At 33.7% G+C, this 14,031-nt stretch overlaps 1 protein-coding gene across 3 annotated transcripts in view; it reads right to left on the bottom strand.

Moving 5' to 3' along the window:
* Nucleotides 1-7,577: 7,577 nt before the first annotated feature.
* LOC129377980 (microtubule cross-linking factor 1) overlaps nucleotides 7,578-14,031 on the bottom strand; it is a 66,674-nt gene continuing 60,220 nt past the window's right edge. Inside the window, exon 17 of one of the 3 annotated variants that reach the window (XM_055058200.1) lies at nucleotides 7,578-9,938. In XM_055058200.1, the coding sequence (XP_054914175.1) occupies nucleotides 9,735-9,938 (204 nt within the window). In that variant the 3' untranslated portion in view covers nucleotides 7,578-9,734. The remainder of the gene's footprint in view (nucleotides 9,939-14,031) is intronic. The other 2 variants (XM_055058202.1, XM_055058201.1) reach the window with 2 other exon arrangements.

Below are 14,031 nucleotides of genomic sequence, written 5' to 3'. Positions count from 1 at the left end.
CAAAAAAAGAGAACAAGATAATTAAGAAATAAATAGTGTTTATTACATTTTTCTTTGGGATTAGTAGTGTATTTAAATTTGTTTTTAAATTTAAGCTTTAAAAACAAGTAAGAAATTGTGAAAAGAATAAATAAAAAAATAAAATTTTAAAGTTGTTCACTTTAATTTTTTTCTTTATTTCAAATTTAACTTTATTTTATATCTACTTAAATAATACGTTTGAAATTTTCCCTGAATTTTTTTCTTTTCAACTTGTTAATTTTGTCTTACATTGTATCTATTTTTCTGTTCTTTATTGACTTTTTTTCACATTTTTAAAATATAACTTTATTCATATTTTTCAGTTATTTTTTTTGACTATTTTTCTGTTTCATTATATTTAATTAATCTTGAGTCTATATTCACTTTTTTGTCTGATCTGTTCTCTTATTTATTGATTTTTTTTAATGCAGGCCTCATTAGTTTATTAGCTTTGACTGTCACAAATACTTATTTATATTGTAAAACTATATTTTTATAGCCACATCTGCAACAATAATACAAAAAATTAAAAGCATTGCTCCTGATTGTTAACATATAGTAATGGTGTCATATAGTCACCAAGGCTTTATCTTATAAAGTTGTTTAATATACATCAACTTGTACATTTAATGGTGCACTATTCTGAACCACAACATTCCCCCAGATGGGTGACTTTATGGAAGATGAAAACATTTTTCTATCTCTGTCTTCTTCTAATATTTTGGGTTTTTGTAAATTCATCTCAAAAAGACTAATAAGTTAAAATATTTAATAATTTAGTTGCTTCATTGCAGAAATCTTAAGGATTTCTTTAGACTTGGAGGTTAATAGCGACGCTCCACTTTTATGTTCCTTCAAAATTTGACTTTCTTTTTTTTTTTTTTTTGGGCTCATTATTTGTTGCTTCACACTGATTAAAAAATAAAAAAAAAAAGACTTCAAACTGCTTTGTTGCTTCCCTGAAGAATCGTCTCTGTACGCGTGAGCATTTGGGCTGCTGGGAGATGAAGCAGGCGGTGAATGAATGTGCGCTGTTGGGTTTGTGCCAGAGTCGTCCCAGGCAAACTCCAGAAACAAAAACAAAGGAGGAACTAATAAGGCGCTTAATGAAGGTCCTCTCTTTGTTTTAATCATGAAAGGCAAAGACAGATGGTGCAAACGAACTTGCAGCTCTGCTGGGTATTTTATTTGTGATCGTTTGACGAACAGATTAAAACTGCGGCAGAAAAATAAACAAACTTTCCTTCAAAACGAAGCAGTATACACAAAATACATGATTAATTAATGTTCATTCAAAAAAATATGAGCTAAATTGCAGCCACAAGGTCCACACAAACTTTTATTTTAAAACTGAAAATATATTTTTTCAAATTTGAACTTAAGCCCATCACAATAAGCAATAAATCTGTTAATTACACAATAAATTAACATTTTTCTTTTCTTCCGTTCTATGAAAAACTGGATGCCAAAAATTACCAGTGCTTTGGTTTCAAGTAGCCCTTATTTTTGAAAGAGAATTTTCTTTTCACAGGCTTCATTTATTTCATTTGTTATTTCTGTTTTATTTATTTTGAATATTTAAAATGTCTTCCAGTTCCAGTGTTAGAATTTAAGGTTCATTGATGTTTGACAATGGCCATTTTTACTATTAAATTATTTGAAAATGATCTCAAAACGACAATATTATCGTTTATTGAAATAACGTCTGGAACTATTTATCGTTCATCAAAATTTGACATCATGACAGGCGAATATGAAACTGAACAAGTTTAAAACTCCTTTTTGAAATCAACATTTCCACACCTTAAAAAAATGTCAGTTTCTATTTTTTTTCTTTTTTAAGTTTTACAAAAAGAATTAATGCAAACTTTATGGCCCCAGTTTAGCTCCATAGGATTTCCATTCCAAAGGTTCGCCACAATGTGGAAATAATGGTAATGTTAAAAAAACAGTTTCACAATTACTGTGTTCATAATATGCACAAATTAACCCAAGAATGTGGCAAAAAAGTAGTAGCTAAGGTTGTCACTTCAAAACTGACAGTATAAAATCCAGATTTTAGCATAAAATATCAGAGTAAAAACTGAAATAGATGTATTAATGTGAAGTTCTCTGGAAATAGAGAAAATATCCAAATATTGATAAAACATTAAATTTTTAGTATCCAAAAGCTGCAAATTGACATTTCAGCTCAAACGTGAGACATCACATAAACAGTGAAATAAGAGTGATGTTTCATGTCTAAACCTGTGAATCACCTGGTCTATAAACACAGTTAGCACATTAGTGGAGAACACAGGATGTCTGAAATGTTTTCCAGGAAAGCTGTCCTGCTACATGGGAAGAAATTAGATTATTCAGCAGAGGAGAAAAACATCAGCTCAGTCTCCATGATGCTTTGTGGAAAGGACGAGAAAGTAGCTTTGCTATTAGAAAAAAACAAATATTGAACAAAGCTTTGACTTGAAAACTAAAGAAAATACTTTTTCCGTGTAAAATTTAACAGTGAACAGTTTGTCTTTAAATCAGATCTCAGAAACTAGAAGCTGCCTCCTCTTAAACAGTTGAAAAACCTAACTGACGCCATTTTGTTCTATTTTAAATTGAGTTCGGTGCTTTTTAGCCAAATAATTAAACTTTAAGTTAAAATTCAAAGCTTGGAATTACACCGTCAACTGACAAGCTAAAGTGTTCTCCTACCTTAAGCTAGCAGCCTCTCTGCGGGTCTCAAGTTCTTCTTCTTCTTCGTTTTAATGGCGGCTATCGTACACTGTCAGAATAGCATACATGCAGTGAGTACGCATGCCTGCGCATGCGCAATAAGAAGTCCAACCGTCAGAGGAGCTTTCAGTTCAGCATACGCACAAGTTCTGACGAAAATAAGTCATTAAATTGTTTTCAATGACAGCTAGATAGATATACATGTATTGTCGTGGTTTAAAAGTGTATTTAAAGCAGGGTATAGTGGCAGCTACACACGCCCATGTAAAACTCATTAGCCTACTTAACCGCTAAGTCAGGATGCCATACAGCTGTTAATAGCAAAGTGTATGACGCTACTCGTCTGACAGACATAGCCGTCAGTTTGTGGTAAACGAAAAACGATCTGACAGCGTACGCTGATCTGACGGAACGCCGGACATGCAGGTTGTGCTCTGGTTGGTTAGTCCTCAAAGGGGCGGAGCTTGTCACGACAAAGTCAGTCCATTGAGAGGAGTGAGTGACATGATTGGCTGGTATAATGACTTGGCGAATTTGAATTCCAATCTCTGGGCCACAGTATCTGCCTAGCAACAAAGAAGATAATTTTGATTGGGTGAAAACCGTTTTCAAATAAGTAAGTTTACTATTGTTATTTTATTTCATTTCATTTTATTTTATTTTTACAGAAAATACTAAAACACTAAAAATAAAACTGATGCAAAGTCGGAATTCTTTTTGAAAATTTCTACAAGTCAAATATTTTTGACTTTTGAACTGAAAAAATTTCAGATTACAAAATTGTAGAAATGAGCTACCAACACATGAATGATGCAAACAGACAGACAAGAAAATAAATGCAAGAGAAAAATGCTGCAAGTCAGAAAAGAATGCTGTAATTGCAGAAAATAAAAGCAAAATCCTACAATCAACAAAAAAACTTAAAATGAAAAATGCTTCTGGTGAATTTCTGTTTATTTTTTATGTCTTGGAGTTTGAATCATTAATGTGTTTGCAGTTCATATTGCCATTGCTGCCATCATGAAACAGCCAATGTTGGTAGAAGTGATGAAGAAGTAGATCCAAGCAGTTTCATGTTGGAATATAATAGATTATATCAACTGCATAAACACAAATCGATCAAATTTGTAGAAAAACGTAAAAACTCAGCAGCTCAGTTTGCTAAGTTTAACTATTCTCTCTTTGAGTTGTTAGCAAATAGTTACCTCAATAAAAATCAAACTTTTCCTGCATGCTGCATTTATGTGATATTTTCTCTTAGTGTGTCTGTTGCTGCTCTGGGTGTGACTTTTACATCTCTTGGGTTGCCTCCTTCCTGCCGCTGACATCCAACATTAAAGGAGCGGCCGGTCTCCAGATAGCCTCTGAGTGAGCGGAGGCTTTGCTGTAAATTATTCAGCGGTGGTGAGTTCCTCTCAGGGCAGAGGGAAGTAAAAGCAAAGCGTCCTCTTCTTCTCCCCTCTGCTGACCCACTCAGAGACATCATCACTGGCTCCCAGTCTGCAGCGGGGCCACATTCATTATTCATTAAAGGTATCCTGGGCCCTCAGCTCGCTGCTTCATCCTCTCCATCAATCCCTTTACCCAGTTTCAGAAGCTCTCTATCTTAGTGCCAACAAGAAGCAAATGTTTTTCATTCTTTAGCTGCATTTCTATTACAAATGTCAATATTCCACGATTAGCTACGTTTCTATTGATCTTATAATTGCACAGTTTGACATTTGGGGGATAAAAATTGCATAATAAAAACAATTATTATTTAGATAAAAAGGTTCGGTGCTCAGATTTGGCGTTTTTTTTCCAGTTGTATAAAAATTTGTCAATGTCTCAAAACTGCAATGTAAACATTACTCTCGCATCACCGGATGTTACCACTGATGGAAACCATGAAGAAGAAGATGACAGGAAGTGGTAACAGGATGACATGTATCATAATGACATATCACTTGAATGAAATTATTTACATGTGATTTTCTGTAGGATGAATAGAAACTGTAGGATTTCTTTAGATGTTTGTGTCTTAAAGGTATGTTTCACTCTTATGCAAGGGCAGGGGCTTTTTTCCTCACAACTGCTCCTCTCTCCCCCCCCCCCCACACACACACGGGTACACATATATTATTAATGACTATTCTAACACTTATTGTTTTTCATACTTAATTGTATTCTTCTTTAAAATCATAGAGGTGAGACGGAGTTTACAAAAACAAAGTGTCACAAAGACGGGATTAACAAATGTCATGTTTATTTTTTAACTTTATTCGCAGATACACTGTATAACGACAGTTTCTTTTGCATGTATTATGCAAAAGAAAAACAGTTTAAGGATATGAATCACAAAACGTACAATTTACATCAAATCATTTCTTGAATATAGAATTGAAATGCACCTTTTTTAGTAGGATGGACTTTTTAAAATATTTTATTTCTTTAATCTTCCTGCATCACTGAACCTCTTTTCCACAGGTGTCCTAACTATCTGTGCTACCCATCAATCCGTCCTACCTCGTGGTAATGCGCATGCGCACATGATGCCACGTCACATACCGCTTACTCAGCTGATTTCTCATCAATACATCCCACCTGTGTTTCGCCTGTTTAATTTCGTCGAAGATTAAGATAAGCATTATTTAACTTATTGTATTTATACCTGGCTTTATGTCCCTATATTTTAGTTTCATAACTCTTTTATTAAACAACCCCGCCCCCTTTTAGACACTCAGAACTCAAACTGAACTGCGCCCCATAGTGGCGATAAACAGGAAAAGATAAATGGCTCCTACAATAAATGTTTTTTAAAAGGTTGGATATTCCCATAAAATGATTAGGACAGAAACGCACCACAGGCCAACTTTTACACTCATTTTAAACCTTTTTTTTCTGGTTGTTGCATTACAAACACAACCTTCGGCGTATTTTGTTTGAATTTTAATGGACATAATTGTAAATGATGGAGGAAACGCAGACACTTGACGCCATCAGTATTTTTGAGACCCATTTCAGATCCCAGATTGGTGTGTGGAGATGGTGCGTTTACGTGCTGGTAGAAAGCTGGGTCATCTGAGTTTTACTCTGAGTCTAATGTAGCTTCATTTCATTTACAAATGTATGAAAAACTTTGTCAATATTTCACTAATGATGAAAAATTACATTTTAATTATGGTGTTTTCTATTGAAAATTTCATTTTCTCCAAAACTGTCATGTTTCCATTAAGCAAATTTATTTTCAAATTGTTAAATTGTGCAATTATATGGTGAATGGAAATGCAGCTACTGGTGTGATTTCATTCTGAGGTTCTGGTTAGATACTAATCAAAGTTTGGGGTCTTTAAGAGTTTTTCTTACTTTTCATAAAGATAAATACGATATTTGAGGAAGTTTTGAGATTTTACTTTACAGAATGCAGAGAAGTAATTAAATTAAGAATTTACAGTAATGGATTGTACCAATCACACAGAAGAGAAAATCACACAGAATCATCACATATATAGTGATAATATATTTCAACTCTTTGTTTCTTATAATTTTGATGAGTATGACAGACAATAAAACCCAAAAATAATCCGGTATCTCCAGAATAAAATGATTCTCCTTTGCACATCCTCACAGTAATGTCCTCATATCACCATTATTTAAATAACTAAGTGTATTTTTCTGGGGTTTTGTCTTGCGTGACATGCTGGAAAACATGACTAAGATGACACATGTATGACCGTAATAAAAGAGGATTTGACTTCTGGGAGAATAAAATCTTCTTATTTACGTTCTCTGTGTCCATCCCGCCTGACCCACTATAATCCTGCGCGCTGCACTGTAATCTGCAGACACGCTGATCAAACACACGCACACACACACACACACACACACACACACACACACACACACACACACACACACACACACACACACACACACACACACACGGTTTGAGAGCAGCATAAATAGAAAACTCATTTAAATCACTTTTTCTGGGATCCTATTGGTGTGTTTTAGATTTCCAGAAAATCATTTATTAATTTCTTCATCAGATGTGAACTTTCACCAACTTCAACTGCTTTTCTTCTGGTCACTTCAATACATCCTTGTAGAACCACAAGTTCAGTCGAAACAACTTATTCCCCAAACCATGAATACAAATATAAAGTCTTGCTTGGTTGTAATGGTCATATTCAAACATCCAACACTGCAAAAACACAAAATATTACCAAGTAAATTTGTCTAATCTCTAGTGCAAATATCTTAGTGCACGTAAAAAAGAAAAAATTAACTTATCAGTAACTTTTCAGCATTGTCTTCAGTCAATAATTCTTGAAAATTGTTAGAAAGTATTAGTTCTACTGGCAGATTATTTCACTTCTAACATGAGAAAAATGTCTTCTTACAAGTGAAATAATCTTCCAAAAGAACTAGAGCTTTTTAAATCAATATTAAAGAGTTAATGACTTAAAACAAGCTCAATTTCTTGGTTTAAAGTTACTTCAAAGTTAGTTTTGTTGCACATCTTAACACACTTAAAAAGATAAAACTTGTTTAAGTTTTATCTTAAAATAAGATAAGACTAACATACTAGTAGCTTTTTGGCATTTTTAAGTCAATAATTTTTGGAAATTGCTAATAAAAAAGACTACTAGTTCTACTGGAAGATTATTTAATTTATAAAATCTTTTCTATTAGTGGAACAAGTCCTTGTTAAAATGTATATTAAGAAATTGTTTACTTTAAAAAGCTCCTAAATCTTGCTGAAAAGTTAATTAATGTTCTAAAAACAAAGCAAAAACTGGGGGCTCGTCCGGGATCATCTTATAACTCATAATCACAAGAAACCAGAAGGGAACTTGTAAATACACATTCTTGTTTATTACCATTTAATATTTTCATAAGACTATAGCTTGTTAGACATTTTCTGGACACAGACGTTCCATTTAAAACATTCATATTTTTGTTTTCACAATCCGTTTTTCTTGTCAAAAGAAAAAAAATCCATATCCAACAGTAACAAAGACAGTCTAGAAGGTACAATAATTTACTTAAAAACTGGCATTTCATGTGACAACAAAATCAACTCGATGTCCCTTTGCGATGAGTTTTTCATCACGGCCGAGCAGAGTGACCACAATAGACTAGAGCTGGGATGTACATGCACTAAAGTGCTAGTGTTCAAAAGGCATGCAAACTGGTTTTAATCTGGTTTTATTCTGCCTTCCAAATATGCATAAGATTCTTCAGGTTCATCAAGTCAACAGAGACAAACATTCATCTTAACGTAGAAATAAATAAGCATCAGAAATGACATCACGGGTTTCCCCTTCAGGACAAAGCAAAGCAAAATTGTTTTTGTTTCTTGCGTTGAAAGAGAAAATGAACTCGAGGGAGGCAAAGTAAAAAATAAAAATCACGTTTGGATTCATGAATGACGTAAAAAAATAAACTGGTAACAGAAAAAAACAGTGCAAAGTTCAACCAGCCAGAAGTTTTTTCCTGAAAAAAGGTTAAAAACTGCAGCAAATACATTTAAATGAGGGATAATGAGTAACTGAAACATACAGGCGCGTGTCAGTTAATTAGAATATCATCAAAAAGTTAATTTGTTTCAGTGATTCAGCTCAAAAAGTTTAACTTACACAAATTAACTAAAACAGAGAACATTTCAAGCACTTATTTATATTAATTTTGATCATTATGGCTTTTAGATAACAAAAAACCATACTTATTATTATTTTTTTTTTAGAAATTCAGAGAATTACATGAAATTAATGAAAAACAGGATTAAGAAAGAAAAGTTCATTGCTAAAGAAACTTCCTGTTCACAGCAATTTCCCCTAAATGAAGGTTGAGTGGAAGGAAAAACTGAATTCTAGAATTTGGCCACTAATGGAGGCAAAGATATTTTGTTGGTTCTGCATTCTGTGATCTGTTCTTCATACTTTTTTTTATATGTCTGGACTTACTTTATTGCCTTTGCACAAAGACACGATAGTGAATTTGTCAACAACATGTTTGGCTACAAGAGTACAAAGAAAAACTGCAAGTGCAACTGTAAATACATACAGGAACACAAAAGAGTAACTGGTGGAGGTTAACCCATCTCCTCCATGGATTATTAAGAGAGGATGAAATCCCCTACTTCAACGTCTCTCTGTGAGGCTTTCTAACCACAGAAATAAAAAAAAAAGGAACAGTTCTTGCTAGCAACTGATATCATCCAGGACCTTTTGCTCTGGAATATCAGATATTGAGCTGTTAGCATGTCATTACAGCAAGTCTTCAGTCAGAGGTTTCATTAGATAGGCTGTTACACTGACTGCTATTGGATATCAGCACTAACATCGGTATCGGCTGATATTAGTCATTTTTAAACACATCAGCATCAGACTGATGAATAAAACTGGGCTGATATGAACAACCAATATTTATTTTATTCCAAATGTGTCGGAATGGAAGTGAAATATACACAATATTGGTAAATATTGTTTATAGCAGCAATATTGATATCAATATCGGCCTTTAATATTGATGCATCCATATAAAAAAAATCTTTTTTAAGTGACTTTCAAATTTCCCAAAAAACTGAATTCAGGGATTTTATAATCTGTAAGCCACAACTGAATTGAGTTTATTTTATTAATCCTAGAGGGAAATTCACATTTCAGTACAAGCAAGCGCCTTAAATATTTCACTCCGTGTCAATATCGATTACTTTGAACTGAATTCCTGCAGGAATTAAATTTTTTCTGATATTCTGATTCATTAAGACGCACCTGGACAGGCACCTCTGATGGAAATGGTTTTACTGAACGCTGTGATGTCATGATATTACAGTACATTCCAGATTCTTCCAAAAAGTCCTGGTTCCGTTAGTGATCCGCTGGTGCTACGTATTAGACCTGTTCACCCCCGGCTCAGGCGCCATGTCTTTATGGGTCTCTCGTTCTGGGGGGATGATTCTGAGGTACTGGGTCGGCTTCAACGAAGGAAGAGGGGGGAGGAAAAAGTCACGCCGGTTCCTCTCCCTCCAGGATGGGCTTCCTGTGTCCCATCGGCGGAAAGGTGAACCTCCTCTTCGTCCCCTCGCTCCACCTGGGTGATGAGGAGGGGGAGCGCGCGGCCCAGCGTGACGGGGGGCGGCGGTTCGCCGGCCGGGCCGGCCGCAGGAAGCAGGAGTCCAAAGGCGGCGCCACCGGAGACCGAGGCAGGTCCTGCCAACGACAAGCAGCCGTCAGGAGAAGAAGAGGAGCAACACGGCGTCTGCAGCGGCGCGACGAAGAGGAAGGTGAACACCAGAGCTGGGTAGTAACTGGTTACATTTTGAAAAGAAATTACTTTTACTACGCTGTACTTCTTTCTTTTACATTAGTAATTCTATTATGAAGTATTTTTATTCTCATATGAGTAAATTTTCTGGATTTTCTACCCAATATATAAAAATCAAACATGTTTTAACCAAAAATTCACCAGAAACAGAGACACACCTGCAGGTTTTATCAAAGTTTCATCAGTTTTTTATTGAAAGAAACTGTTACCTGTATAAATTATTGTCACTTTTGTGCTTAAAATACCAACATTGCCACTAAACTTTATATTTTGGTCCATTTGATATGAAAAGATTGATAATACGATGAGTTACTTGAATATACTTTTTACCAAATTGTTTTTACTTGAGTAAACTCTTCAAATTATCAATATAATAAAAGACTCTATTCAAACTCTATTTCACCGAATGTAACATCAATTTAAAGCAGATTTTAGTGCAGCTTTTGAGTAAAAATCCCTGGATAGATTTGTGAAAAGAAATCATCCTGGTTACTTAAAGACAAATATATGGTGACGTCGCCATAATTTTCTAATGTGAGATGATTTTACTTTGTCTGTGATCATTTAACAAACAGAAAACCTTCATCTACGTCACTGTACCCACCTCTGGTGAACAGAAACCGAGAACGTTAGCACATCTGGATGTTTTAAAGACGACTTTGAGCGTCAAGGTGAGGAAATTGTAGGCAGTTGAGTTCAGTTAAAGTGGAAGATGTTAAATGTCGCAGAAGGAAGATTAAAAATGTTCAGTCGAACGAAAAGGTTGGCATGGTTTGATGCGTCTATTTCCTCCGCATGTCAGAAGAGAGAAACAGACAAAAAGTACTTAGTTGGCTTTAAATAGGCAAAGAGGACGAGGAGAAAACTCTAAAAATCATTTTCACTGCTTCAGAAACTTAAAGAGGCAGAATTATGTTTTCCAGGCACAAAATAATGTTTTATAGCAAAATCAAGTAACGACTTTACCTTCAGTTGTGATACAAAATGGTGAACATGTCAAATATGACTTTGGAATTTAACGCCTCTGTCTCTTTAAGAAACTCCGCCTCATCACAAGGCGGCTCCTTTATTAACCCTTTACTGTTTTCACCAGCATTTCACTGAGAACTGGCTCCATTATGCAGCTCAGCTGGTCAACATTTACAATCAGAGTTTGCTCAATTCTGCTTGGAAACGTTGAAATCGCAGCTCCGAGGAGGAGCTGCGCCTCGAAGGCGGGGCTAGGCTCACCCAGGCGTTTTGCACAGCTTAATGGTTGCCATTGAGATTAAAGGATTTCTCAAACACGCATGAAAGAATCAAACCGAGACCCCAGGTACGTAATTCTAACATACAGCTCAAAGAATTAATTAAAAGTTAATTTTACACAACCCTGGCCCTTTTTTGTCTTCTAAAATATTTCGGATCTAGAAACTGTTTTCTAAATTCACTTAAAATAATCAAATGTATTTCTCACAAAATGGTTTCACTTGTGAAGCGACATGATGGATACAGTGATCGATGATGAAACTGGTGCAGAAATCCGCCGGTTTGATGGCGGCTCGCAGGACTTTACCAGCTTCTTATCGCAACGCATCAGATCACAGATCTAAAATCAACATTTCCAGCTTTTTGGAAAAACAGCATCACGTTTTACATACATTAGAACAGGAATGACGGAAAAACACAAATCTGGATCTTCTAACTAGCTCCTTCATTTCTTTCCATTTAATAAAATGTAGAGAAAAATATATAAATCTCCTTTTAGATTATTTTATTATCTTTGGAGGGATTCCATCTAATTTCTAATCAGAATATCAGAACCTGATTAAATAAAAACAATATTTTAAATCTAATTCTGCCGTATTTACTACAGATTCAAACTGTATGTTAATAAAGCAGATAAAAATGTTTATTATTTTCTTTAACCTTTCATCTTTTTCAAAACAACTTATAGAAATGAAAAATTAACTGAGAAATAAATACGAACATGCTTAATGACACAAAAAGCACATAAATAATTCAATATAATTTCATGAAGCAACTGACCAGGGACAATTGTGACAAAATTAAACATTTTCCATATTGGTCAAATTAAATTTTGGGTTTTTAATTTTAAATGTAATTATTTTTTATGTTTTTTTTTTTACCACACAAATGTGTTAAATGTGTATAAAAGTATATTTTTGAAAAAGAAAATAAAAACGCCACCAGTCATCTTCATGTTTTGTCAAAGGAAACGATTGGATCAACCTGGAGGAAAAACAATCCCATAATGCACTGGAAAAGTGAAGGAAAACCATCAGAAGTGACATTGAGAAGTGAACCTTGTGGAAACAGCGTTAGTCTGATTTAAAAGGAAAAACATCCAACCTGTAAAATCTCTTTTTCTAGAGCAACTTTTAGATGAACAAATGATCAAAACACACAAATCTGATGAGTTTTAGGATCCCAACTGTGATTTTGCATGTTATTAATAAATTCATAATGATTTATTCTTATTTAATAATACTTCTAGAATACATCTTTTTTTTTTTCATATAAGAAATAACATGTGGTTATGAGAAACGGATTAAATTAAAAGTTTAATGTAAAAAAAAAAATATTTTTATTGGATATATATGTCAGGATTGGTAAATAATCGTGATCCTTTTTAATTTTTTTTCATTTGATAAATTTATTCAAATATAAAGTTGCCCTTTTTTTAACCGAATAAATTAATGCAGGAGATTCTGTTGCTGATGAGAAAAATTATAAAATTGTGATTAAATTTATATTTGGTGTTTCATATCCAAACCTGTAAACGATAAATAAAATTTTGGCAAGTAAAATTTTTATTTTTATAGCAGTTTGGTAAACATGTTAGCTAGAAAGTATTACATTTATCTGAGTTGAAGGTAGCTGGATAAATCTTGTCTCATTTTCTATATTATAATAAAGTGACACAATTTAAAATAACAAAACAATTGTAACTGTACATTTATTTACTCTCTGACATTAGCTAAACACAAACGAGTATATGTGCTACTAATTGCTTTTTGTTGTCTTTCAAACATCCATCTGGGTGTAATTAATATATAAATGTGTTTCACACAATTTAAAATTACTTTAATAATATATTATTAAATAATATTTAATAATATTCAAATTTATTAAGTGGTTCAGTAGTTTGGGAACTAGCTTTAGTATTAGCTGCTAGCCTAAAGTAGATGCGCAGTTCTGCAAATGTAAGTGAATACAGTCACCAATACTGATATAAATATTGATTTTTTTATTATTTAGGTTTTATATATCATCAACCTTTTAATCGTCAGGTGTTTTTGTGGATTTTTCTTCAAATTATGTTGTTATAACACATTAACATGATAAATAGAAAAACAAAAATGTGCAAAAAATTACCAATTGAGAGCAAATCTCAACAAGAAAATTTTTGAGGTGGCATTCAGAAAGTACAATATAAATTAAAAAAAAAATCAAGATGGATTCTGAGACTAAAGTATCAGTTTTACCACATTAGCATCGATATGATACTGATACCGACTTCAGCAATATCAATATTTTGGATTGATTTACACTCCTCTCAGCTAAACCCAGTTCAAAAGTAAAAGTTGAATAAAAACTGATGTATTCCCTTTCACAGTTTATCTTTATAATTAACATGAACACATGAGTGATAAGGTCAAAGGTTAATAGTTTGTTTGTTGTCAGTGGTTTGTAGCACATGCACAACACACAAAGTGAGTAATAAAGTTATGAAATAAGTTGTAATGTTAATGTTAAAAACTCGCCAAAAACACCATTAATATGTGAATGAGAGCAGGGCTGGCCCAAGCATTTTTGGGGCCCAAAGCAGATTTTCTTTTGGGGCCCCTATACAACACAACAGCAGATGTTTTATCATTCCTAAGCTACTCTAACATACCTTCTGTCATCGGCATCATTTAGTAACTAGCTTACATCATACCAGTGTTATTATGCAGCAATCTAAAATAAATAATT

Source organism: Poeciliopsis prolifica, unplaced genomic scaffold (genome assembly GCF_027474105.1).
Source record: "Poeciliopsis prolifica strain line A6 unplaced genomic scaffold, Auburn_PproV2 SCAFFOLD050, whole genome shotgun sequence".
Taxonomy (NCBI): Eukaryota; Metazoa; Chordata; class Actinopteri; order Cyprinodontiformes; family Poeciliidae; genus Poeciliopsis; species Poeciliopsis prolifica.
The sequence above is the reverse complement of the archived record's forward strand: the minus strand, read 5'-3'. Positions and strand labels throughout refer to the sequence as shown.